Raw genomic sequence first — 26218 nt, forward strand, 5'->3', positions numbered from 1 at the left:
GATAATTACGGAAGCAGAGTAAGCATAATCGATTATTTAACCAAAGTAAACACTTGAGGCAACACATGCCAGATCGATAAACTAGTGAGTGCTTTATAGAAGTCAAGGGCAAGACTGTTGTGAAACGTATGTCAAACAGCGAGAAATATCTGTTTTGCAAATGTAAAAGCCTAAAATGCAAACACAAACACAAACACCTTGAATTATTTGCATAAAAATACGTATACTACGCAACTGTGCGCAATATAAGCAATACGTGAATGGCAGCAATTAAAGCGAATAATAATCGTGTTTTCGCGACTGTCGCGCATTGGTAAACATGGGAATTTTACAATTTCGAACGTGTTTCGTGCGTAAATCAGCAAGTCAGTTGCTGCAGTTGTCAACAATCGGTTGACTCGCGAGGAGTAAACAATGTGTCGGTGTCGCCTCTGACGAAATACAACGGCCGACACACGATTCGACCCTCAATTAGACGCAAATAGATAGCGATCACACTGATACACATTTCGATATTCACGCGTTAGTCATACACACGCGCGATTTCGTCGTCGTTAGGCGTGAATATTTCCGCACTCAAAGCGCACATTGTCCGTGCGTGCGATCGTGGAATCTTTTTGCCTTCAGAATAAAGATTAACAGTTCAGTGGTGTTTTAGTGGTTAAGTGTTTTATGCAGGTTGTCAGTGGTAATAAGAATACCCAACGGTAATGTCTCTGGATGATGGATTTAGCAAATTTGATTTCGAACATTGACGCGCGATTCGGCTCAATCTTCCACAACACATGGAAGGACCAGTTCGATTTGTTTTTCTCCAACGACTCCAATGAGGTACGACCTTTAAATCTACGTATGCTGTAGTGGGAATAACGACAATGAATGTCAATTCCACTCATTCACTTCTTGATTTCTCTGTTATTAACTCATGTGATGTTGTTGCAGCCTTTGTACTTGTTAATTGTAGCTATTGCTACAACTATATTGACTGCTGTTGTTCTACTATTGAGAAGATGGGACAAAAAAGGTTAGTATAAGAAGTTATTTGAAAGAACATGTTTGCTAAACAAGTCTTAACTTGTTTGTCATTGAATTACTACAAAACAACTGAAGAATCATTCACAAATTTACTTCCAATAGTCAAGTATAAGTACAAAGGAGCTTAATTTGAAGATTAATTGATATTTGTACTTCTATTGTTATATTAGCAATCTCAAATCAGTTAATCATACAATATTATCAAAGCAAAGTAGGTATTTTTGCGCAATTGAAGGTTTTTATGGAGGTGCTACATATTTGTGTACTTATAAAGTGATTTTTAGATCATTCGAGTGATTAGATTAACAAATAATTACTTTAATATCGTGCACAAAGTTATAAAATTAACATCACAGACTTTCAATTAATGCTAAATTAAAACCTGCAGTGATTTTTAAGCTGAAAGGTTGTTTACTTCTTCATAAAAAGTTTTTATCAATAATATTTGTACATGATACTTAATCATGTAATACCTAAATATTTGATGTTGGATAGTTTATTTGATAAAAAGGTTAAATCAACAGCAATAGGTGTTTTTCTTAATAAACCTGTTTGGAATTGACGTAAAACATTAATTTCTGCTGATTTTTTTTTATTTTAAATGTTTTATGGTTGATGATTTGTCTTACTTTGTATTCAGGAGATAAATAGATAAGTAATTAAGATGGAATTCAAAGTTCAAACTTATTCTATAAGTAGATATATACTAAATTTCTATTGGTTCATAACGAATGTGTTAAATTGATGATATTTTTGTTAGAATATATTTTAATTTTTTTTTTCAATTATCATTTCTAGTGATTGTGAGAAAGGAGTCTTTGACACCTGGTTTGCGTTTCCGCAAACGCGACAAAGCACTATTCTATGGCCGGAAGATGCTGCGGAAGGTCCGCTCCATCTCCGGCCAGGTGCGAAATTCTGGACAAGGACGAAAGCGTAAGATGGTCATGAAATTTGCACGACGATTGCTACAGTTAAAGAAGGAAAATGAGGCCGAACAACTCAAGGTAAAAAATATATTCTACAATTTTGTTTATTCATTCATTTATTTATTTTCAAATCTAGGTTTTGGAACCTCCAGCAGAATACCTCCAAGAAGATATTAGCGATGAGCGAATGCCGCCTGATTTACTCTACATGTTCCAAAACATTCGCGTGTTCGGCCATTTTGAGAAACCGATATTCCTAAAGTTGTGCAAACACACAGAAATCATGACGGTGCATGCCGGAACATATTTATTTAAAATTGGTTAGTATACAATTACACACTGCGAGATTAGATTATTAAATATTTATGTAATTGAGTTCGCAATGTATATGTTATTGTTGATTTTGCTTGTCATGTTAGGTGATCCGGACGAAAACATTTATATTCTTCAGAATGGTAAAGTGCAAGTGTTTATAACAATGGACGGTACCACGCTACCGCTGAAGACGGTGAAGACAGGCGAGTCCGTTGCGTCGTTGCTAAGTTTCGTTGATGTTTTAAACGTAAGTGATTAGTACACCACTGTATATCCTGCGCACGTGTTTAATGTGTAAGCGTAAACAGATTCAAGGACTTACGCATTGCCATTTAATATTTATAAAACAATATTTATATGCATGCAACTTTTGCGAGGTGCAAAAATACACATCGTTTAGTAATTTTTTATTAATCGACTTTTTAATGATATGATAATGATTTGTATTTAGTTATTGATATAAATATCAACAAAATCATTTTTAATTTAAAATTTTTCTTTTAGGGTTACAAAAAACCTTACCGTACGATATGTGCGAAAGCTTTAGAAGATTCAACAGTTGTTAAACTTCCAATGTCCGCATTTTCGGAAATTTTCAACGATAATCCCGAAGTGTTAATTCGTGTAATTCAAGTTATAATGGTTCGATTGCAAAGAGTAACTTTCACTGCTCTGCATGATTATCTTGGCTTAAGTGCAGAACTTATAGATCCTGTAAGTTATTCTGACTTTTAAAATATTTGAAATATGAATTGATCGATTTTTTTAATATATTAGTTGCCGCGTCCATCAAAACGCCCTTCAACAGTGCAACTTTCCCCAAACAAAGGACGAAAACACACCGATCTCTTTGAAAACCCAGACCCGATGCCTTCTTCATCTACAGCCACTATCCCGATAATGATTCCAAAGACGCCAGTAGTCTCGAAAACTCCGTCTGTGCCTGTAAGACACCGCAATTCATTGAATAATACACCTGATATGATTCCCGATGGTGAGCGACACTTTGTGCCTGATATTCAACTGGATGCTGGAATGACTGATGAAGATGATAGGCGGAAACAGAGTCGGGAGAATAGTGAATATGCTGCTCTTGCACTGGAAGCTTTCCAACAGGAACTGCGACTTGATGACGATTCGGTTTTACAAGATAAAGTTGAGATTCGTGAAGTTTCTTCGGGGACGTTCCTAATGAAAGAAGAATCACATAAGGTTAGTATAAAAATTTATCTTTGAATTTTTGATGTTTTATTATTATTTTTTTATATTTATAGGATGTTGCGTTAGTTTATGTTCTTACTGGAAGTCTAGTCATCTCCCAGCGCACATCGGATGATGCCAACGAAGTTAGCACGTATACTGCACATCCTGGTGAATTCGTTGGTGGACTTGCAGTTCTTACTGGCGAGCCAAGTTATTTCACAGTGCGCGCAAAGCACTTTTCACGAATTGGACTGATATCCAAGACAACATTTTACAAGTAATATAACCCACATGTTTTTTTTTATTAGTTATTAATTTTTTGTTGATAGTTTACTTAAAGATCAACCAAGAGTGGCCTTGCACGTCGCCAACATTGTAATCCGTCGATTGTCACCGTTTGTACGGCAAATTGATTTTGCCTTAGACTGGATTTTCCTAGAAGCTGGCCGTGCTGTTTATCGACAGGACGAAGAAAGCGATTCCACTTTCGTGGTACTCTCCGGACGTCTACGGTCTGTTATAACGCATGGTAACGCAAAAAAGGAACTAGTTGCTGAGTATGGCCGAGGCGATTTGCTTGGTATTGTCGAGATGGTCACACAAACTCACCGCAGTACTACTTTGATTGCTGTACGGGATACAGAACTCGCTAAACTCCCAGAAGGATTATTCAACACGATCAAACTCAAGTATCCGATTGTTGTTACACGCTTGATTAACTTATTAGGTTTGCGTATTCTTGGCACCTGGCAGAATCCTAACTTGACCAGCAGGAAGATTCAAACGAAGCAACCTTACGATGCAAGACCATCACAGTTGAATTTCTCTACGGTTGCGATTGTTCCGGCGTCTGATGATGTGCCAATGACTGCGTTTACCTTTGAATTGTATCATTGCCTCACCGCATTAGGTCCAACTGCTCGTTTAACATCGGATGTGGTACGGAAAGCGCTCGGTACAACGATAATGGATCCTAACAACGAATATAGATTAACTTCATGGTTAGCGCAACAAGAGGATCAACATAAAATTTGTCTCTACCAGTGCGATAATAATTACACAGTATGGACGCAAAGATGTGTGCGACAAGCTGATTGCATCCTTATTGTTGGTTTGGGTGATAAGGAACCTATCGTTGGAAAAATGGAGAGAGAAATTGAGCGTGTTGCCTTGCGGACGCAGAAAGAATTAGTGCTTTTGCATAGGGAGGTGAATGGAAAACCGCAAAATACTGTGGCGTGGTTGAACATGCGTTCGTGGGTATCTTCACATCACCATATTTTATGTCCAAAGAGGATGTTTTCTAGGAAATCTTTATATAGAATTGTAATTGTTTTATAGTTAGCACCGCAAACAAATCGTATTAATATTTGGTTATTTTAGAATGAATTATACTCAAAAGTCTGCTTGTCCGAGCCGAATATTCACTCGGACTTTTCGCGTCTCGCAAGATGGTTGACGGGAAGGTCTGTGGGGTTAGTGCTTGGCGGTGGTGGTGCTCGTGGTTCAGCGCACATTGGAATGATTAAGTCCATAATTGTAAGAATACGCAAAGTATTTTTTAAATAATTTCTATGTTTATATTATAATATTTTTAGGAAGCTGGAATACCAATTGATATGGTTGGTGGAGTAAGTATTGGTGCCTTTATGGGTGCCCTTTGGTGTAAGGAGAGAAATATAACTACAGTGACACAAATGGCGCGTGAATGGTCCAGAGTATGTTTAATAATTAATTCTTTTGTTACAAGCGTATCATGAATTTTATTTATTTAGAAAATGACACAATGGTGGCGTCAGATAATGGACCTGACGTACCCGATGACTTCCATGTTCAGTGGACGTGATTTTAACCAGACAATTCGCGGCACATTCGCTGATACATTCATCGAAGATCTCTGGTTGCCGTATTTTACGGTGACCACCGACATTTCGGAGTCATGCATGCGGGTACACAATCATGGTGAGTCGCATTTTGTTACAATTCAACCTTGACATTGCAAACTTACGATTTTTCTTTTAAGTTAAACTAACTCCATGAGTAGTTTTCAAATATGATATTATGGAGGTAGTTTTATTAAGTTACCTGCTTGATATTTTTAAAAGTGAAATGAAAATTGATAAGTTTTGCTTCTGCACATCATTGTTCATCCTTACAAATCCATTTGAGGCAATGTTCATACCCAAAAAAGACATTATACACCCCCTTGAAAATACACAAGCAAGGCATTTGTAAACGTATGTCCGAATGTGTTTTCGCAGCAGATATTGTGATTGGTTAACTTATTCTAGTCGATATTGTCGCTTTACATGATGCAGAATGTGATGCATTCGAAAAGTGGAAAATAGCGTACACACTCTTATGTTTTGTTATGTTTGCATTTTATGTAGACTGCTTTACTGAATGTCTCTTAGTCGGTCCAAAGCACTTGTACAAAGTACATTTGTGGTACGTATATTTTCGCAGTTCGTCCAAAATTCTCTCAGTGTGCGCGATCTGTTCTGTGTTGTGGGCGACAATGGCGTATCTGCGTAACATCATGATAATGTAGCTGTAGAACCCGATGGGATGTAGCATGCATGCGGTTGAACTAGTTTAATAATGGATAATGTTGTTGCGAAGATGCAAAACTTAGTTATTCGCTGTGTGTGTCGCAGGATCGCTGTGGCGTTACGTGCGCTCGTCCATGTCGTTGTCCGGCTATATGCCGCCGCTGTGCGATCCGATCGACGGCCATCTTCTGCTCGACGGAGGCTACGTCAATAATCTACCAGGTGAGCATAATTCGTGAGGCACGCACCCCACATGCAAAATGGGCGAAAGGTAGGTGGGCATGTTTTCTTCTATTATATTCTCTTGTGGGTACTTGTGGCCGGAAGCGATATAAGGTAACCAATCACGATATTTGTGTGCCACGATGCAAACGCTCCTCTCACCACCGACACTTATATCATCGATAACACCGAAAAACGCAAATTAAGTGCGGTTGATTGTGACACGCAGGACACGTGTGGCGATATGTGCGCGCCAGCATGACGTACGTCGGCATCTTTCCGCCGATGTGCGACCCGGTTGATGGACACTTCCTCGTCGACGGATGCTACATCAACAATGTGCCAGGTATTTTAATTTAATATTCAAATGTTATCGTAATCAAACTACACACGTATCCGGTGGGTAAGCGATTGATATTTTTCAAGTGGTAATTACAATTTTTGATATTATTTTATTTATTTATTTTATTTCTACAGCCGATGTGATGCGTAGTCATGGCGCTAGTCATATCTTAGCAGTCGATGTTGGTTCAGTAGATGACCAGGACCTCACAAACTATGGTGATGATCTCTCTGGATGGTGGTTACTTTGGAAACGTTGGAATCCTTTCACGACACCTGTGAAAGTACCAAATCTTCCTGATATTCAGTCGCGGCTTGCATACGTCAGTTGTGTGCGGCAATTGGAGGTAAATTTAATCATATGAATACTATATTTACAAGTAAAAATTATAATTTTAACACTTCAGGAAGTGAAAACAAGCGATTACTGCGAGTACATCCGCCCACCAATAGACAAATATAAAACACTGCAGTTTGGTAGTTTTGATGAAATCAAAGAAGTAGGATTCCAACATGGTAAGGCTTACTTTGAAGGTAAACGCCAGGCTGGACAACTACCTACATTTGCGAATGACATGCGCAAATCGTACGTCTTCGCACAGCCGCACATGGGTCCAGGTGGCTATACGTTTACCGATCTAGCGCAGATGGTTTGCACTGTGCGACGGCCCTACGACGACGACACTAGTTCCGAATCAGATTACGATGACGACGACAATCGAGGGTATGCCAGTGAGCCTTCAGTTGGCATCAGCGATGTAAGTTTCATCAAGCGCAACAGTCACGCATAACTTTTTCTTTCGCCATGTTGTTACTTAAACACTCTTTATCTTTAACCTACTCATAACTAATTAACCTGCATGCAATTTCTAGGATTATGCTGACAATCCTTTCACTTGGGATGGTAACGCTAGTACTCTGTAGCACTCAACTATTTCTCTTCCTTAAAACTAATTTTCTAAATGGTTTGGATGCTTTTTTCTTCTTCTTTTTTTTGCTCTTTAAAACTTCACTGTTTTTAAAACAAAGCTTTGATTGCAATTAATTTAAACATAAACGTATTTCTGCTAACATGTTTCGGTTTGGATTTACTTCTAGAAACCTGGGAAACCTTACGGTAGACCTTACGGCTCTTTGTCTGAGAATGAAATGGAGGACGTCGAGTTCGACCTAACGCTAGACAGTAAAGCACTAACCAAATCGGTGATAACCTAATGCTAGTCGGCTATATATTGTTTGGATAATTTATAATAAAATTGTTGTAACGTGCGCCGGCGATGATAGAACCAGAACAAAAACGTCCGCAAACGCGATGCACGAACAATATTGCCATGTATTAATTGATATTACGTATGTTACCCATACAATTATACTCATTATTGTGCTATTAGTTCAATTCGCGATCAGTTCAAACTAATCCAATTGTTTTTCGTTTCTTGTACTGTACCTATTTAAATATTTAATTGAAAAAGTAGCTTTTAAGCATTTTTAAGACGCTAGGAACAAAGACACAATAACCCTGTGATCTCCAATGCATTATGAATAAAAATATTTTATAATTGAAACCAAAAACGTAACAAGTACAGCTTCAGTTGCTTCTGAGTGCATTCGTTAGTGATGCGTTGAAGTTTGCGAGGGCTTGCAGTGCGCTGCCAATCAGATGTAGACTGCCTGTTATCAACACTTCATGGTGGCGATTCGTAGTCATCATATGCTCAAGCGCGGTGTTTACTGAAGGCATGACATGCGCTTTACTCGCATCGTGCGGGAATAATTCACACCATTTGCGCTTATTCATTTGGCACTTCACCAACTGCTCGCTTTCTGGAAAATTGTGGTTGATGTTATCTACAAGAAGAAACAGCTCTTATCAACATTAACATTGCACAAGTCGATAAATCGCCTACCTAAGTTTGTATTTGATGTACTTTGACACACATTTGGTACAAAGTAGACTCTATGAAAGTCGCACTCGTGCAATATTTGCAAATGCGTTTCGACATCTCGACCGCCAGTGCTGTTGAACAGCAATACTCTATGTGGTTTATTCGCGTTTATAACATTATTCTTTGTATTTGATTGATATCCTTTGTACCAGTTGCTGCAATATTGAAGACTTTCGGCTGTATGTGCACCATCGGCATAAAAAGTTGCGTTTTGTGTACGTATCACTTGAAAACGACCCGGCCAACGACAATTTACAAGTCCATCGTGAGTTTTCTTGGAATTTACTTCATGATTATGAGTTTTTAGCCATGTTTCAGTGATTTTCATGGCTAATGATGCATTATTTCTATAGATATCTTCAGGTATGCCATTTTGTACTGGTATGTCTTTTATTGGCTCAACTATTTTTAAATCACACTAAAATAATTTGTAAAAACATCGAAATATTTATGTTATTAATACTTACATTAATTTCATTACTTCGAGACTTCAATACCTCCATAGCTGCTTCACATTGTGGCATACTGAAAGCCCTGCAGCCCTTTTTCATGATTCCACCTTTATGCCACGCAATTTTCTCGATTGTGTTGCCCAACATTGAGGTATGATCTAATCCTAAAGATGTTATTCCCACAACATCACTATGCCTAAAATTTAATATATTAACACATTATATATTTAATGAAAGCAATTAATTACCTTATTACATTTGTAGAATCATATTCACCGCCAATTCCAACTTCGATAATAGCAACATCGACATTTTCCGCCACGAACAACTTGAACGCAACAAGTGTCAACATTTGAAAGTATATCGGCATTGATATCGCATTATCCTTGGACTTGACCAGGTCCGAATACACCTCCCAGAAAGTTTTCGCGAATACCTCGTTATCAATCGCATTGCCATTGATTTTAATTCGTTCCGCCACGTTAATTAAATGCGGCGACGAATAAAATCCAGTTTTGAATCCGTGCGTTCGCAGAATGCTTTCACAGAAAGCGCATGTGGATCCTTTTCCTTTCGTTCCAGCGACGTGGATTACTGATTTCAGTTTATTTATATCAATATTACACCTAAAATATATATTTTTTTTAATTTTAGAATTTTATTTCCCAAATTGCAAGCACGAGACGTGTGTTAAATATTGACATTGAGAGTGGAATTGCTTAATGTTAATTTATGATTATATTTGCCATGGATATATATGTACAAACTCTTATCACTGTTCTTATCAATGTGATTAATATTACCCAGTGAGTGAATATAGCAAGCACACCAAGGATGCAAAATCTACCTGTTCAGGAACGCGTTCATTTTTCCAATGCAGTTTGCTTTCGTTTCTTCATGTGTGCTGTTCGCTGCTTCGACCTCGCGATTTCTAAGGTACTGAGCATTGCTTTGGAGTGTATTAAGTGCATCAATTGCTGCCTGGGGAGACAACAAACAATATTATCATGGAATTGACTGAATAATGTGCGTTTCTGTACATACCTCGTAGCTGTACGTGCCGTTACTGTTGAAACGTGGATGTAACATGTTTGTATTCAAAAAGGAGTTATTCACTTTTATTTTGCACTTTCTTATCAAACACAGCATAATTAACTGTTTGAAGAAGTAAAATGTTGAAGACAATGCGCACTAGGAATAAAAATAGTGTCTGCAATTGATAGAGTATAGAATACGAACATCTTTTGCTGTGTTGAGGGTTTTATCTACGAACTAAACTGATATTAAGATATTCTGACCTTATATTCACAGTTTATCGCGTGCGTACAAATTACTCGAATTCAAATGCGTAGACTCTACCAATCCAAGTAATGATTCGTGGCGTAAACATGCTTCAAGGCCAAGACTCATTTTTACCTGTTTTCTATTGTTGCAATTAACGTTTTTATATGATTCTTGTACACGCACGTTACTCATACAAGAAATACAAATTAAAATTGACATGTGATGTGTGATTTTACCTCAACGGTAGTTTAATTATTCGCCGATCGGTAATCTTCGGATTTCAATCATGCCATAACCTCACTTAAAAAAACAGCTGGCTTTAATAAATTTATTTTTTCATTTATTAAATATTATATTATTACGGTTGGTATTTTTAAATAATATTATTTATAATTATTTGTCTTTTGGTTATATTATTATGATGTGGATATAACAAGTTTCTTTTTTGAAATATTCAGGCTCTTGAGTGAAATATGGCAACACTGCAGAATTTCTCTTCGTGCAACATCGACATTTAAAAGGCAAACCAAACAACGAGTCAGCGAGCGTCAGTTTTATATCAGTCCGAAACGAGCAGACGCGTTGCGTGTTTCGCCCGTTCCGCAGCTCACATTTTCCGATTTCTACATTCCCATCACCATCGCCAAGTGCTCCACAACCAGAAGCAGTCGTGCGGGAACATTGTACACATTTTACATTAATATTTAAAGCCGTACGTGCATGCAGTGCCCATCCGCCTCCAGGTTGGAAATGTGCCTGAAAAACCGTTGAGCGTCGTGTGGTGTCGCAGCACAGCAACACTCACTTAGCTTACTCAATAAACTCCGTGCTGTAAGTGTTTAATCACAACAAGAATTAATATACAAACAATTAAAAATGACGAGCACGGACGTGAATCAGCGCATCCTGAAGGAGTACAAACCCGCTGTGGCGCGGAACCTCTTTCGCACAGAGACCTTTAGCGAACCAAGTACGAAAGTTGTATACGACAGGCACATACCCAGACGGGTGCATAATAATTGGGGGATTGAATTTGCAACTATTCCTGACTCTGCCAGGACGTCACCGGCAGGAAAAAAGGCGAGGGAGACGACAGAATCACCTCGCGACACATCTGCATATAACTGTCTTCTGCGGAATGAACTCCTAGGGGAGAATATTGAGGACATCAAGACACAATGTGACGAGAGACAAGCCTGCACACCACTGAAAAGCAAGAATTTATTTAAATATTCATCACCTCGGGTAAGAAACATTAAATTTTACAGTTATTATAGATATTGCAAATTTAAAAAATTATATTTTGTTATAAGTGCGAAAAGTACGTATTTTACGCACGTTTCCAATACCAACCCGTTAAAAACATACATATGTCTATAAAAAGAAGTATTTTATACACTAGAAAGAAAAATACTCAATATTTTCAACAAGTAGTAATCTTTAGTCGATAATAACATGATGTTAATATTTTGCAATTGATTCTTGACTATTTTGCTCAATTTTTGTGCACATTTCCAATGGTTACCCAGAAAAACAAGCATAAGGATGTTTTATTCATTTGTTGTAAATTTTGTTCTTAGGCCGAAAACTACAAATTTTACACCCGTTTCCAACTCTTGAAAAAACAAACATATGACTATAAAAAGTAGTATTTTATGCACTAGAAGCAAAAATACTGATTATTTATAACCAGTAGTTATCGTTAGTTGCTAATAACATGATGTTAACATTCTTTAATTAATTCTTTGACCCTTTTGCACAATTTTCTCATTGTGTTTTCAATTGTTTCCATCGTAAACAACATTATGACCTGACCCATTTCGAAAATGAGGCCTCAGGTAGAAAAACGGTCACAATTCGCATAATAATCATACATTTACATACTTAATATGAAGGAAATCGTACAAATCACAAAATCAATTATCGTCTATTATCGTCTATTGTGTGTTGTTGACTTTAGGAACGATTAGCATGTCTGTTTGGTGTCTTCGAAAGTCTTTTTCCTGTCTGGACGCCATATAGATTATTCTAAGTACCGTAGCAATACGGTCACTACGGAAATATTATACATGTTGTCATTGGCTTGATGACTGTCTAGTCTAGTCCCAATCTTAGTCTGGCAACCAGCATATTAGTTTGCATGCACATTCAGTCTTGCCATACAGAGTCCACTCGGAGAAACTTGTCATTGCCGACATTCTAATGAGTAATAACAAGCGATAATTGAACGCAAGTCAAGTAACTTTAGTCACCAAGTGCATATTTTTAGTTTGTTTGTATAAGCCCGAGCGTAATCGGCTGCAACATTCTCTGTAATCTTGCTTGTTACATACATATTGAAATTTCGGTTGCAACATTACTGAAAATACGGCATTCGTTACGGGTGTGATTACACAGGTCGCGTTGATAACATGTCCCAAATTATATTCCTGTGATAAAAATGCATTCGTATTTTATTACTTGTGCTGTATTTTGTTTTATTTTATGCTGAAATATATCCAATAGGATGATTTTCGTGCAATCAGCTGATATTGAATAACTAGCAATGTGCAATTTCGCTATTTTTGCTAAACTGCTGACTGCATAGAATTGATATTTTGCATACAAGCTTATTCATGGAATAATAAATAAGTGACATCAATTTTATCGAACTAAAATTACAATTGTGAAAACCACATGTGGTTTTGCTAATCAGGTGGTTTTTATTTTAGTTCATGGAATTGAAAGCGAAGCAAAATTGAAAAATGACTCGATACCAGACACAGCTTTTCATTTTACTGCTTATCCAACATGTCTATAAATATTAATAAGACAAAAATGTATTTCTTATCGTTCATATTTTACTTCACTTATTTGGTTACCTGTATCGCTACAGTTATGTCGAAGTGCCGAAGTAAATTTTTACCAAATGGGAAATGACAATCGCTCGTTGCACAGCGTAATCGGAACCGGAAACACATTTTTGGACGAGCGACGACCCATCGCCGGAATTACCGTGTCAACTATTATTACACGCCGGTGACTTATTCCGATGCATGCGTAATTTGAACGAAACTCAGTATTTCGAAACCTGAAACATTTTCAATGCAGTTTTATTTCTATGAGAAGATATTTTCTAGATAGGCAACTTTATGAATTAGGTCAATGTCTATGATATATTTATAATCTTTACGACTAATATTTTATTGTTGTTTTCGTTTTCAGATGGATAAAACACCTGTTAAACTACAAACCAGTCCATACTCGTTATCGCCTCTAAGTCACAGCAGTCAGCGTTTGCTGCGCTCACCACACAAAGCGACGCGCAAGATTTCACGCATTCCCTTCAAAGTGTTGGATGCACCTGAGTTACAGGATGATTTTTACCTTAACTTGGTGGATTGGTCAGCGCAAAACGTGCTCAGCGTCGGATTAGGCAACTGTGTATACCTGTGGTCAGCATGCACAAGTCAGGTCACACGTTTGTGTGATTTATCAGGAGACAATAATGCAGTAACTTCAGTGGCGTGGAGCGAACGCGGCCATCTTGTTGCCGTTGGTACGCATCATGGCTACGTGACAGTATGGGATGTGGCGTCGAATAAACAGGTGAATAAACTGCAGGGTCATACAGCACGAGTTGGCGCACTTGCATGGAATGGCGATGTGTTAAGTTCAGGCAGCAGGGATAGAATTATCCTGCAAAGGGATACAAGAACACCCCGTAAGTAAATTCAGTTAAGGTATGCAACCAATAATACTCACAATGGCGGAACTGTCTTTTTTTTTTTACAGCAACCGTGGTTGAGCGTCGGTTGACAGGACATCGACAAGAAGTGTGCGGTTTAAAATGGTCACCGGATAATCAATATCTCGCATCGGGCGGTAATGATAATCGATTGTACGTATGGAATATGCAGTCGTTATCGCCGGTGCAAACATACACTGATCATCTAGCCGCGGTGAAGGCTATAGCGTGGTCACCGCATCATCATGGCTTGCTTGCTTCCGGCGGTGGTACGGCTGATAGATGTATTCGTTTCTGGAACACTTTGACGGGACAACCAATGCAATATGTGGATACAGGTAAATTTAAATCATTACATGATTATCAGACAAGTATTTATTACTATTTTTATGTCAGGATCACAAGTGTGCAACTTGGCCTGGTCAAAGCACAGCTCTGAATTGGTGTCGACGCACGGCTACTCACAAAACCAGATTTTGGTATGGAAATACCCTAGTTTGACGCAGGTCGCCAAGCTTACAGGACACTCATACCGCGTGTTGTACCTTGCGCTTTCCCCCGATGGCGAAGCGATCGTCACTGGCGCCGGCGATGAAACACTACGCTTCTGGAACGTGTTCAGCAAAGCGCGCTCACAAAAAGAGACTCGTTCTGTGCTCAGTCTATACACGGGCATTAGATAAAACAAAATCAAACAACACGCTAATTCTAAACAAAGTATCTAACAAGATTTTAAATTATTTTTACACGATGTAGATACTTTACGACGAGGAGTGATGAACGCTGATCTGATCTGATTTGATCGCTTATATTTACAGAATGTTTTATTCCGTTTTTACTATATTATTTATTTAAATGATTTGTAATCTGTTATATTACAAAGCATTGCCTTTATATTTATATTTGGATGATATCATGTGTTCATATTTAAAATTTAAACAATATTCGGTGGGAATTAGCGAGATTATTGTGATAGTACAAAGATGAGGAGCGTTAAAAAGTTTAGCAATAATTTATAGATTTAAAAGAGTGTACTTGAGTTGATTGTGTTGTTTGAATATTATTGCGCTTGGATTTCTAAATGCCCATGACTGTTCAAGCACTTTTGATTGACAAAACGTGTGTTAAATCAGGTTATGAACCAAAGTCAGTCATTAGATTATAGGTTATGCTATAGAGTATATCAAAAATCAAACAAGAGAAGAATTGTTTACTATTTTCTGATATATAGTATATTTTTCAACACCGGAAAGAAACTTTCCGTAAGATTGGGTGACTATATTAGTATTAAGAATCTAAAAATATTTAATTAGATTAGTGAATGCTGATTGGAAAAGGACATTATATAATTTCGTGAAGGTTGATGTGTGCAATATGATTTATCAAGCCGAATTCAGTTTCAATATCATTGTATATATTTTTGTTTTGTAATCATCATTTGTAGACATTAGACACATAGATAAATCAAATTCAAAAATAATTTGGAAATTTTTGGAAATTTCGAAACGTATACATATGATTCAACAAAGTTATTTGTTATCGTTGAGTGGTGAGACTACTCTAAATTCTTGTATGCAACATTTAAAAGCACTGCATCAATAACATTTCAATCAATAATGCGTTCATAATTCGAATTGTTGAATATCTTAAATCATCTCGTCATTTCAGTGAAGGTGAAAGTGAACGATTATTCAATTAGTCTAATAATATTGTACAAACTATATGCATATTATACTTGTACAATAGATACATTTATTTTTGTAACAATTAGCTTAAAATCACTTACCGATTATTTGTATGCTAGGAATAGGAAAACTCAACATTTGTAATCATTGTAAATATCGTGAGTGCGCTTCGGCTTGTTTTAATCGCTCAGCAGCGAATCGCGTTCCGGCAGCTGGCGGACTTTCATGCTGCCGTCGGCACCGCAAGAAAACAAACGACCGCCTCCGTCGATGTGGAGTTGCGTGACACCCTGACCGATGTTCTTGAAGAAGCTGCTGCGGGCGTGCTCAGACGGTAAAGCGGTAAGAAGATTCGGCACCATAACTCCCCAAATCTAAAATTAACAAATCGTGTTATACTTCCACACGTGCATAATATTGATGTATATGTGGTAGGTAAGGAAATTACCTTGATATCTCCATCCGCTGCACCGGTCGCGAAGTATTCTTCGTGCGGGTCTATGGCTACGCACTTGACGGCGCTCTCGTGCGCTTGGAAGCGATGCCGGATGACTTTCGCGCGCACATCAATCATACACACATCCCCACGCTTGCCGGCCGAGATTAGCACCTGATGTTGCGGCGCGTAAACCAGACTACTCGCGCCCTGCTCGTGGCACGTGAAGGCACACACGAGCGATTTACCTTGCGGCAAGATGGAGTCCCAGATGCAGACGTTCTTACTTTCCGAGCTGTGCCCGGCCGTTGCCAGCAGACTGCAGGAGTTCAAGAAGACAAAATCGGTGATGCCTTTGTTATGGCACTGGTACGTCTAGCGACAAAATTCAGGTTAGTGCAAACAAAATTGTTAAAGTTGTCGGATTTTAACATACAAAGAATGGACGATTGGCATTTGCGGCTGTACCAACTTGCCATAGACTGAGATTTCCATCAGAATCAGCAACGCCGAACTTGTTGCCATGTTGCGAAAATCGCAAACGGGTTACTTTGGCAAACGTGCCAGCCGAACGCGGCGTAGCTACAGGGGAATTATGTCCCCATTCCCATAATTGTACAGATCCATCCTGAGACCCAGTCAAGTCTGTAATTTAATATTGCGGTTGTTTATGTTTTGTACTCTGCATTGCGTTAAATTTAATACTTACAAAGCGGCATTAGCGGGTGAGAGGTAATACGTCGAATCCCATCAATTTTGTGCCTAGTGAGCTGCGTACGAAAATCATAATTAATACCAGAAACAACATGGCGATGGGCGAAAATAAACTTTCGATAATATGATGATAAAAGCACATAAAACACAAGCACAACATGTTTTGTAGTTCATGCAATAGTGAAATGACTAAAGAAATCGGCTAACTCAATCAAAATAGGAAGTATATCAAAGGGCGCTGAAGAGTGTTAGTAAAAGACAGACCGGTCGTAGCATATGAGCCGACCGTAGCAGCACGAGGTGGACAAATCCGGCATCATGACAGCCTGGGAAGCTCACTCCTTTTATCTACATTCACGCGACGCATTGAAAATTGCACAAAATGTTAGTGACGTTTCGGCGCATTGATCTGATGTACAAAATGGCAATTGGTTCTAAATACTTACAACGCTAGCGCCACGTCCACTTTGTCCAGCGAGACCTCCCGGTTGCGGACTTGACGGTTGTGTATCTTTGGCTTTGTCACCTGCGCTTTGGATAACGAGGAATGGCGGCACGGTGTGATCCACGTGATCCTTGATGTTGAGAATATCCAACTCGCATTCATCCTCCAACCATGCAGGAAGTTCTAGTAGTAGAGAGATATCCATCTCTTGTAGTTCTCTTGGTGTCGCAACGACGAGTATTCCAGGTGTGACCGAATTGAGGCTGAACGCAGCAATGGAGTCCTGCTCCTTGTGGATGATGCGCACTGGCTCTGGGCCACGATCCGGATGAGGGAGAACTTCGTCGAGGGCGGTGAGCGAACGCCGCTTGCCGAATACGGCACGTATGAATATATCTTGCACGCATTCCTGGTGGACAAGGTAATGCCAGAGCCGGCGTACGGTACCCGTCCCCGGTTTGCTGCTGAATGGCGTGTTATGCGGCTCGAGCAGCTGGCGGTACTTCTGAATGGGAGGTCCGGTAGTGGTTTCCATGAAGCAGCCGGGAATGTATTCGGCAGGGGACTGACGATTGTCCAGCTCGTCTCTGAGTTGATCCTGCCATTGGTGTAATCGACGAAGGGCGGAGTGAATTAAAGGACTTGCCACGGGTAATTCAGACAACTCAATACCAGCCACCTAATAATACCATAAATATTAAAATAAAGTGGTACCATGAATAAATTATTATCATACCGCTAAAAATTGTGTGAGGCGTTCCTGAACAATACGGATCACTGACAACTTAAGCACCAACCATGAATAGGAATCCGGATCGGAATGTTCAATATTCTGCGTGCGTGTCATCGGCGTAGGCGTATCAAACACATCTTCGTCACTCTCGTTTTCCGATTCACTATCAATTTGGTCTTCCTGTGGACCACTGTCAGGCTTTGTAAGCAAATATGCCAGCATCGACATCTCTGGCGCGATAAACTGCTCCCTATATGTGGGCTTGTCTTCTTTCATCACTGACGTCTGGTGTCCCAGAATTTTATTGTTCAATTTGACACGCTGCTTATTTAGCCATGTTGCAGCGCTACCCACTTCTTCTGTGGGTGTATTCTGGGCGCTGTCGTTACCGGAAATACTGGCCGTCCTCAAAAGTTTCTTAATACCACCACCGAATAATCTGTTTAAGTTTTCAACACATAGATTTTTTAAAGTTAATATTTTTGGTGATATTTTAATACTTACATTCCCCATGTAGTTGTTGTGAAAGTATGGCCGGCCATATGATACAGAATAACGGCATCACAGGTAGCAAGACCATACAGGAGAAGTGACAGGTAAGTAGCCACAAAGGATTCGCATAAAACAACAGTAAGCCTTGGTGTATCTTCATCTTTTTCTCTTGCTAACAACGCCCTCAAGGAGGTGACCCCCGGCCATTTTGAAGGTGCTGTGATAATATTCTGCGCTTCATTCATCGACATCCGTCGCCTGCGACCCACCAGATGACTGGATGTATCCTGAATATCCTGAATATTACTCTTGAACGTGTCAGAATCACATAACGATTGGTATATGCACGCAGATAATGCGACAGCCAAGTCTCTCAAGACAGTTAACGAAGATTGATTCGCCGTTGGTTTAACCAACTCCACAACGGTCTGCAACATATCATGGGTGAGGCATTGAAGATACCTAATAGGATCAGCAATGACAGTTTTGCTGCTAGCAACGCTCGCGGCTAATAATGGTAGACTTGTTGGGAATGGCAATGGGCTCAACAATTGCTGGTGTGTTTTCTCTTGTTGGAGTTCTTGTAAGAGTAGTACCAATTCCATGCGAACAGAAGCTAATCCCCCGGTGGCACCGTGTAAAGAACAGTAACTTAACAGTGTCCTGATGAGAGTCTCATTGGCACGTAACCAGCGCTTGCGTTTTGCTGCGCGTTGCACCTTCGCCTCAAAGTCCAATTTTTCCTGAATGAGTATTTCGTGCAAGGTAGGCCTGTCCCGATTCTCGGGATTCTCCACATCAGCGTTTGGATCGTGGTCAATGGGATCAACAAGTTCTGATGTTGTGTAATTGCATAATTCTCGTAGCGCATCGACTTCCTTTTCCAGCCACTTGTATAGGTGATAGCGAAGCTGACCACCATCCACTTCAAACCCAGTTGCTAGAGTGGACAATTCTTCCATTAGGATTTTAAGACACGCAACGAATTTCAACTGCTGCGCCATTACGTCAATCTGTTCTGGTCCTGTATCTTCATCTTTATCTTCCTCCTCGTCTTCTGGCCGTTCCTCAGATTTGTTAGACTTGGCTGTCATCTTAAGCCCACCCTCGGATCCGTCAGATTCTTCAGCGGCCGCATCATCATCATCCCAATTCAACACGAGTTCGTCTGCTTTAACCGTACTAGGGGCACTCCAGTCGAAATCCATTGAGGATTGAGCTTGAGGTTGTGCGCTCTGCGGTTCCCAGGAAAGTGTACCTGTGTTGATCAATGCTTCCGACGTCTTGCATGGTACTTTCTCTGATTTTTCTGAACCGGGGGTCGCCGCCTGCTTAAGCGGATCACTAACAACATACGGTAACTTTGAAAGGACCTCGAGGGCCAAAGCAGGACAACCCGCGCGGAAATGTCCATGTGCTGTTGTAAAATACAACTGTCGCTCCAGAGGAGTAATAGACTCTTCAACAATGACCTGCTTGCCGCCTGGAAGCCACACCTTCCTATTCCCTGAATTGGCTACGTGTTGACGAATCAGCAGTGGATGAGTACGTAGGTAGACATAAAAATTGAACACGTTCGGATCTGCTTCTTTACTCTCCTTAGTATCATCATCATGAGATGGATGCATTGTTCCTGCATTACCCAATAACAAGGTACTCAAGGACGCCTGTTGTTCCTTGAGAGTCCAAAGCGCCATACTTCGCAGAAAAGGATCTGGGTGTGCGCGGGACATGTCCTGTTCGTTACCTTCTGCATCACACCCTAGTATTTCTTCATACAGTAACTTCTTCAAACTCGTACCATCACCCTCGTATAATCTTACAATGATAATCGCTAACTGCAAATCCTGCAGTTTATGCAGGCAGATTTCAACAGCGTCCTTCAAGCTTCCAGCCAAGAGGAAAAATGCTGCCGCATGTTCAAATCGTTGTTTACCCAACAAAGCGTAACCGTTCTTCAAGGCAGCTTTCCTCCAGCGCTCTTCGGTGAAATTATTCGCAAAGAATGCTGTCATGCGGTCATCTCTCTTGGATCTATACAACCCCCAAAGTAAGCTCTTTTTATTCATCGCGATATAGAACAACGCCGCGTCTAAAGGATCCTGCTTTGCCGAATACGCTGCTTTCGCTAATACTTGGACACATTGCTTCAGCAAGGTAATATTGCGCACCCACCAACCAACACCCAACTCCCTCAAGAGGAACCACGTCGGTTCTCCCTTCGCATAACTCGGAATGAGATTGAGGAGTTCCTCTTGACTCTCGGAATGATACGCCCAGGCTAGATTATTAGTCCCAACTCCGTTCTTCTGGAATTGAGCGCGTTGCGCTAATGGTAGACAACGTAGGAGGTAACTGTAATGTTTCATCGCTAACAAAAAGCGTAGGCCGCAATCATCGAGAGAGTCTGTGATCACTTGATCCGACTGCCCGACCAAGTTCTCCTTCGCCAGTGCTGATTTAGCTGCATCAATAGCAAACCGCTCAGCGAGGTCAGTGTTACAAGTTGAAACAGTATCAGCTAAAGCCAACAAATGCATCTGATCCAAAGATGATAAACCAGGAAGGTGAGTGTGGGTGAGAAGACGGGATAAAATACGACCCTGTCGAGGAGTGAAATGTGCAATACTTGTAATACGTTCAGAAGGACGACGCTCTAATCGGGCACCCTCATCGTCCTCCAAAAGGGTGTCAAGGTTATCTTCCATGTTCAGGTTGTTATCGAAGAGCTCGTTGTAATCCTTCTTCTCTTCCTGGGTCGCTGGCCGTTCTTTGTCCGCTGCGAGAAGAGTCCATAATGGTAATGGTGGGATATTCTTACTTTCGTCGTAATCTAGAGTAATCTCTCCAATACTGGCGCGATGTTCTGGTGAACCCGCTGGGTAACTTACGGATAGTGTGCGTGCGCGAGCCCAGCCTTGCATATCTTCATTATTATCAATTGTCGCACCACCAAGGCACTTCACTAGATGTGACAAGATAGCCTTTACCCATCGAATCTTCCCGGAATTGAGAAGTTCCATCAACTGCTTGGGGTGATATTGTGGCAATACCGGGCAAGCAATTCTAGAAGCTTCAAAGAGCCCATAATCGGGCATGTAGTCAATTGACTCCTTATTTACGCGTTTCCTGTCGAGTATTTGAAGGTTCATCGAGCTGATACGCCCTAAGGTTGGAATCGACGCTAACTTTCGTTGGTTTTCTTGGGTCAATGTGCGGAAATCTACGTCACGTCCACCGCGCTTCTCTTCATCATTACCACTAGTCAATACAGGAACTTGGGGCTTCCATTGTGTGTACACGTGCATTTCGGAGTCCATTCCAACCACTAGGATGCCATCACGCACCCAACTTATCTGCATAGGCAACGCGGGTAAACCATCTGCCGTCGCCAATTCAATCTTACGTAAAGTCATCCATTTAAAATCATCAACAAACATTGGCTGAGCAAAGGAACTAGCTTTTCTCAAAATGGGCCGATTGTTGTTAATCGACTCCTTCATCGCCTTAACATTCGCTTGTGCCAAATCAGTGGATAATGGCGTGTACAGCATTATTTTCGACCCACACGCAACTGTCAGAATGTGCGACCCGTCCTCATTGGATACCCAATCCAATTGTACAATGTGTTTCTGAGTAATGGGACATATATTGCCCATTTCCGAGATAGACTTCCTTAAGCTCTGCAAAGTGCTGAAGCTAGGAACCGCGAGTAATGTGGGTTTTATGCCTTGCTCTGACGCCATACTAAGACGTTCATCGTTTGAGAATGTGTGTAATACTTCGTTAATGCGTTGTTTCTTCTTCAATGTTTTCGAATCGTACAGATAGCTGAGGTCAAGATGTCTGTCTAGTGAAATACGCGGCAAGTGAATATTTTTCAGATGGATTATATCTTCCAAAATCCATTCGGACCCTCCGGTCGACTCGCACTCATAAATAGCAACGCAAAGATTGATGTATCGTGAATCATGATCGTCTTTGTTGGGACGAGTGAAGCTGCGGCCATATTTGTATGCTACCGCTAATCGACCCGAATACGCAACGCTGATGTTTAGGATTTGACCCTCTATTTCAATCGCTGATTCTTTGATCATGTTCCATTCGGTCCAGATCTGTCATAAATACATGATAGGAAATTTATAAATACACCTTAGCGTTTTTCAATTTATCAAACTTTGAAATTATTCTAAGGAGTCAAAATGCTTTACCTTGCCAGTGTTCACCATTTCTCCATCTTCTTCCAACATGAGATGCCTAGAAGATTTTACAAGTGCAGAGTTGTGTGATATTGTCCAGAAACGAATAATTCCATCGCTGCATGCGGTTGCAAAACAATATGGCGCGAGACATGCGGGATAAATCGACGCAGAACTCAAGTGTCCCGCAGCTGGTGTAGCATGAACAATTTCGACGCCATCCGGCAAAGGTAGAACCTTTTAAACAAAAACGATCGTAAAATATTTATATTTAGAAACAGAAATGTAAAGATCACCTGCTTAATTTCCCTCATAGTCGTTATATTAATGTGCGGACTAACTTTGGCATGTTTCTCATGTAAACTCTCCATGCTATTCTTCCTGCTCAAATCGTTTTCGTCCTGCACCAGATTACAATCTGGTACGTACATCTGACTACCGGACAAGTTAACGTCACTCTCATTAGAAGCAATGGTCAACTTCCACATATGTATTATAGTATGCAAATCGGTGCAATCAAGCAGGACGATATAAAATGGCTGCTCAAAGACGATGTTCTGTTGAAGATCCACCATGGCATCATGCCCAGTGAGATTAATGGGCGCGGCGGTACTGCGCTCGCCGGTAATCAACTGCTCCTGATAAACGTGCAGGAAAGTAGTATTCTGATAACGCACGGCTTCCGATATAGTCTCCAATTGAATTATACATCCAGGTCTTGATGTGCTCTGCTGGGAAACAATGTTGATTTTTTCCAGGAGGCTGGCTTCGTCCAAACTGGATAGATCTGTTAAACTCTCCGTTGAATCGTTAAGGCGGTGTTCTTTACAAGAGATATCCGCGAGAAGTGTGCGAGCATCAATGACAGCCTGGTAAACTCTCAATGAGTGCCCATCTGAAGCGACAAAACACGCGCTTGGAGAGTTGGATAAATTTCCTAGAGTAGAAGAGGGCAGAAGAGTTGGAATCCACGCAACATTACTGAATGCGGATGGTTCTGGGGAACTAATGCGTGCCAACTCGCATATTCCACCGGATTTCGATAGTGGACCAACTGCGTCTACTCTCCATAGAATCAATTCGCTACAGAAACCCTGAAAATCGACACACGCTGATAATATCGTAAAATATTTACGGTAGAACATTTTATTTACGTTTTTGCTGTGTTTCTCCTTCTGCTCGACAATATTATGATGACTAGTAGTTAATAACAAAGGCAATACCGGATGGCAGGTGATGTCATTCACGCGGAAACGATGGCCAGAAGCGCGACTCTTGTGTCCAATACTTAGTACCTGACTGAATTTACTCTTATCCGCAAATGTAAGCTGCCACAGGTTTAATGTACCATTATCGTGCTTAGTAACCAACGAAACCACTGGTGAAGGATTTTTCGGCTCTTCCTCAACGGGCACCTCCTGCCTCACTTCGGCAGTCGACGCATTCTCGTCTTCTTCTTTAACTATCGACAGATTATTCCCAGGCGCCGTGCCGTTATTCACATCTTTCGTAATGACATCTTTCACCAAGTGTTTAATACAATCAGCGACGCTGTACAATGCAATCATCGTAGACATACTAAGAGAATCGCCCACGGGGAAAGCAGCGGGGATTCTGGTCGCAAATGAAACCTGCGCCTGCCGGAAAGAACCCGGGTGGAACTCATCCAACCATTCAATCACCCAGATCAAGAAGCTGCCGTCCACCGGATGAATACTGAAGAGAAGATCAGGGCTGTGATGCCAATCGCGCAATAATGTTTCTATTTTGGTATCAAGTATAGGCATATCCATCGCAGGATCGTCACCATTGCATTCCTCATCGGGATTGTCCACAGCCCTTCGCGCTAGTTCTTTGACTAGTGACTCTGCTTGCATGTTATAGTGCATTTCCTTGTTGTCCAGCCAGTGAAGAACGAATGCTGGACGCGGATTACAGAATGAAATACTGGGCACCAATGGGATGTCAGTTTCAGCATTAACGGAAGCCGCGAGATGGAAATGTAAACCCGGTGTGACGCCGGTACCGTGATACCCATAGGAGTGAAAGTCATGTACGCTGTACGTAGAGGGCAACGTAGGAATTGGAGTTGAAAGACCTGCTAATTGCCCGTGGTGTTTTGCATGTCGCCTGATATGAAAACAAGTTCTAGACAAACACATAATTAATTTTATCCCTTCAAATGTAAATGGCGGTTTGAAACTTACTTCATGTGTTTCAAACGTTGTATAAATCGATGTTTATGTCGATGAGTGCGAAATTTAGGATGATTCGCTTGTGGATCAAGTTGAGAGAGGTTTATCAAGCCATCTTCCGGTAAAACAGTTTCCACCCAAAGTCTGCAGATGTTATCCTTGCACGAAGTGACCAACATATTGGAAACGGAACCCTTCGGCATAAATTTACTCGTTGTGCGCCATGAGAGATGCGTGACGGCACGTGGATGTGCGATGTAGACAAATCCATATTCCATTTCTTGATGTTGATCGATGCTCTTGGTAAAGAGAAAATGTTTGTTTTCGTACCAAATCTTAACCAGCCGATCATTTTCGCCTGATGTTGCAAATAGAGTACCATCCGGACTGAAAGCAAGATGTTGGACTGGGGTGGCGGTGTTTGCCCTCCAGACACACTGCCACTGCATATCATGATCTACAAAAAATAGGTTTTATACAAAAGTTTAATTTTTTTCTTCAAATTCTACCTTTCTCTTCATGTGTTTGCTGTTCAGGGGGATCAATACTTGCATCACATTCACCTCCAACAGTGAATTTAACATGCTCAGCTTGTCCTTGCTCTTCAGGAATGGTAGTATTTGGTTGCAAGTGCCACAATTGAACAATACAGCCTGCTGTCAACAATCGGCTGCCTTCAAGGTTCCAGCTTAATGCTCTGATTGGTGACTCAGTTTTTAGTGTGCCAGTTTGCACCCATCGATAGTCCAAACCCTTTTTTACATTTACTTTATATATTCAAATATCAGAAGAATGGATATACTTACATGTGTAGAATTTGGATTAATCAATGGAGTAGGCTCATAGATGCAAACAATGTTATCATATGCAGCAGCTATTTTCCCAGTGTCACTGGAACAGTCAATTGAACTGATTCGAATGTAGTCATGCACTGCACCAGGTATAATTTGCACCCTTTCAAAGGTAGGTGCAAGTATGACAATGTTGCAACCGGCAGCATACGCCTATAAGAAGCATAGTAAATTAATTATTTTCTTCAATGATTGTGTTTGCTGGTGCTTACTGTGAAGGGAACTCCTTCGACGCTGCCCACGGCAAAGCACTTATCGCCGGCATTGCACGCCCCACTCACAATCTGGTGGAGATTCATCGCGACCCTTTCAACGGCCCGTGAGGTGTTCAAAGTTTAGTCTTCGCACATAGCGTTCGACTTTAGCATTTTTCTACGCAGACGACGGCTATTTAATTATGTTCGATCGATTCCACTGACACATATTCTTGCCTTGATCAGCTGTTTGCTGTCATTTTCAGT

The 26218-nt window shown here is 40.5% G+C and overlaps 4 protein-coding genes and 1 long non-coding RNA gene across 10 annotated transcripts; 2 read left to right on the forward strand and 3 right to left on the reverse strand.

The window, feature by feature from the left end:
• Positions 1–8170, forward strand: sws (patatin like phospholipase domain containing sws). Of its 3 annotated transcripts, XM_065300677.1 has the most exons (17): positions 1–831; positions 943–1024; positions 1834–2042; positions 2101–2284; positions 2384–2526; positions 2784–2993; positions 3057–3491; positions 3554–3759; positions 3812–4808; positions 4866–5021; positions 5081–5200; positions 5258–5444; positions 6140–6256; positions 6734–6945; positions 7006–7356; positions 7472–7563; positions 7697–8170. In XM_065300677.1, exons 1-16 carry the CDS (start codon positions 721–723, stop codon positions 7520–7522), a joined length of 3771 nt encoding a protein of 1256 aa, XP_065156749.1. In that variant the 5' UTR covers positions 1–720; the 3' UTR covers positions 7523–7563; positions 7697–8170. The 3 variants fall into 3 exon arrangements, with proteins under 3 accessions (XP_065156749.1, XP_065156748.1, XP_065156747.1); XM_065300676.1 differs by lacking the exons at positions 6140–6256; positions 7472–7563 and adding an exon at positions 6486–6602 and having other exon boundaries at positions 5–831; XM_065300675.1 differs by lacking the exon at positions 7472–7563 and having other exon boundaries at positions 9–831.
• On the reverse strand, positions 8135–10557 carry LOC135790465 (folylpolyglutamate synthase, mitochondrial-like). 3 transcript variants are annotated; one of them, XM_065300679.1, is made up of 7 exons: positions 10324–10554; positions 10041–10261; positions 9844–9977; positions 9245–9622; positions 9012–9192; positions 8506–8962; positions 8135–8446 (listed from the first exon to the last, which is right to left on the reverse strand). In XM_065300679.1, exons 2-7 carry the CDS (start codon positions 10143–10145, stop codon positions 8187–8189), a joined length of 1515 nt encoding a protein of 504 aa, XP_065156751.1. In that variant the 5' UTR covers positions 10146–10261; positions 10324–10554; the 3' UTR covers positions 8135–8186. The 3 variants fall into 3 exon arrangements, with proteins under 3 accessions (XP_065156751.1, XP_065156750.1, XP_065156752.1); XM_065300678.1 differs by having other exon boundaries at positions 10041–10268; XM_065300680.1 differs by having other exon boundaries at positions 8135–8422; positions 10041–10557.
• Positions 9885–15774, forward strand: fzr (fizzy and cell division cycle 20 related). Its single transcript, XM_065300681.1, has 5 exons — positions 9885–10022; positions 10739–11525; positions 13485–13983; positions 14055–14345; positions 14404–15774. The coding sequence occupies exons 2-5, from the start codon at positions 11157–11159 to the stop codon at positions 14688–14690; spliced, it is 1446 nt and encodes a 481-aa protein (XP_065156753.1). The 5' UTR covers positions 9885–10022; positions 10739–11156; the 3' UTR covers positions 14691–15774.
• On the reverse strand, positions 12909–13487 carry LOC135790469 (uncharacterized). Its single transcript, XR_010547792.1, has 2 exons — positions 13142–13487; positions 12909–13074 (listed from the first exon to the last, which is right to left on the reverse strand). It is a non-coding gene; the product is annotated as an uncharacterized lncRNA (long non-coding RNA).
• On the reverse strand, positions 15400–26204 carry Rbcn-3A (rabconnectin-3 alpha). 2 transcript variants are annotated; one of them, XM_065300673.1, is made up of 15 exons: positions 25970–26204; positions 25713–25910; positions 25416–25659; positions 24919–25363; positions 23866–24859; positions 23008–23805; positions 22724–22948; positions 18525–22627; positions 18024–18459; positions 17289–17966; positions 17107–17190; positions 16838–16898; positions 16565–16773; positions 16141–16503; positions 15400–16066 (listed from the first exon to the last, which is right to left on the reverse strand). In XM_065300673.1, exons 1-15 carry the CDS (start codon positions 26054–26056, stop codon positions 15872–15874), a joined length of 9120 nt encoding a protein of 3039 aa, XP_065156745.1. In that variant the 5' UTR covers positions 26057–26204; the 3' UTR covers positions 15400–15871. The 2 variants fall into 2 exon arrangements, with proteins under 2 accessions (XP_065156745.1, XP_065156746.1); XM_065300674.1 differs by lacking the exon at positions 17107–17190 and having other exon boundaries at positions 25970–26203.
• Positions 26205–26218: the final 14 nt, after the last annotated feature.

This window comes from Atheta coriaria, unplaced genomic scaffold (genome assembly GCF_025399875.1).
Source record: "Atheta coriaria isolate IRGN ID8LTWV9N9 unplaced genomic scaffold, Caltech_Dcor_3.1 hic_scaffold_4_pilon, whole genome shotgun sequence".
NCBI classification, from domain to species: Eukaryota; Metazoa; Arthropoda; class Insecta; order Coleoptera; family Staphylinidae; genus Dalotia; species Dalotia coriaria.

Coding starts and splice junctions, on each gene's coding strand:
- sws (XM_065300676.1), top strand. CDS start 721: ATGATGGATTTAGCAAATTTGATTTCGAACATTGACGCGCGATTCGGC. Junction 2,285..2,383: donor AACATATTTATTTAAAATTG/GTTAGTATACAA, acceptor TTGTCATGTTAG/GTGATCCGGACGAAAACATT. Junction 3,492..3,553: donor TGAAAGAAGAATCACATAAG/GTTAGTATAAAA, acceptor TTATATTTATAG/GATGTTGCGTTAGTTTATGT.
- LOC135790465 (XM_065300679.1), bottom strand. CDS start 10,145: ATGCTGTGTTTGATAAGAAAGTGCAAAATAAAAGTGAATAACTCCTTT. Junction 9,978..10,040: donor ACGGCACGTACAGCTACGAG/GTATGTACAGAA, acceptor TTGTCTCCCCAG/GCAGCAATTGATGCACTTAA. Junction 9,193..9,244: donor GATTCTACAAATGTAATAAG/GTAATTAATTGC, acceptor ATTAAATTTTAG/GCATAGTGATGTTGTGGGAA.
- Rbcn-3A (XM_065300673.1), bottom strand. CDS start 26,056: ATGAATCTCCACCAGATTGTGAGTGGGGCGTGCAATGCCGGCGATAAG. Junction 25,660..25,712: donor TTAATCCAAATTCTACACAT/GTAAGTATATCC, acceptor AATGTAAAAAAG/GGTTTGGACTATCGATGGGT. Junction 16,774..16,837: donor TCACCCGCTAATGCCGCTTT/GTAAGTATTAAA, acceptor ATTAAATTACAG/ACTTGACTGGGTCTCAGGAT.
- fzr (XM_065300681.1), top strand. CDS start 11,157: ATGACGAGCACGGACGTGAATCAGCGCATCCTGAAGGAGTACAAACCC. Junction 11,526..13,484: donor TTAAATATTCATCACCTCGG/GTAAGAAACATT, acceptor TTTCGTTTTCAG/ATGGATAAAACACCTGTTAA. Junction 13,984..14,054: donor AAGGGATACAAGAACACCCC/GTAAGTAAATTC, acceptor TTTTTTTTACAG/CAACCGTGGTTGAGCGTCGG.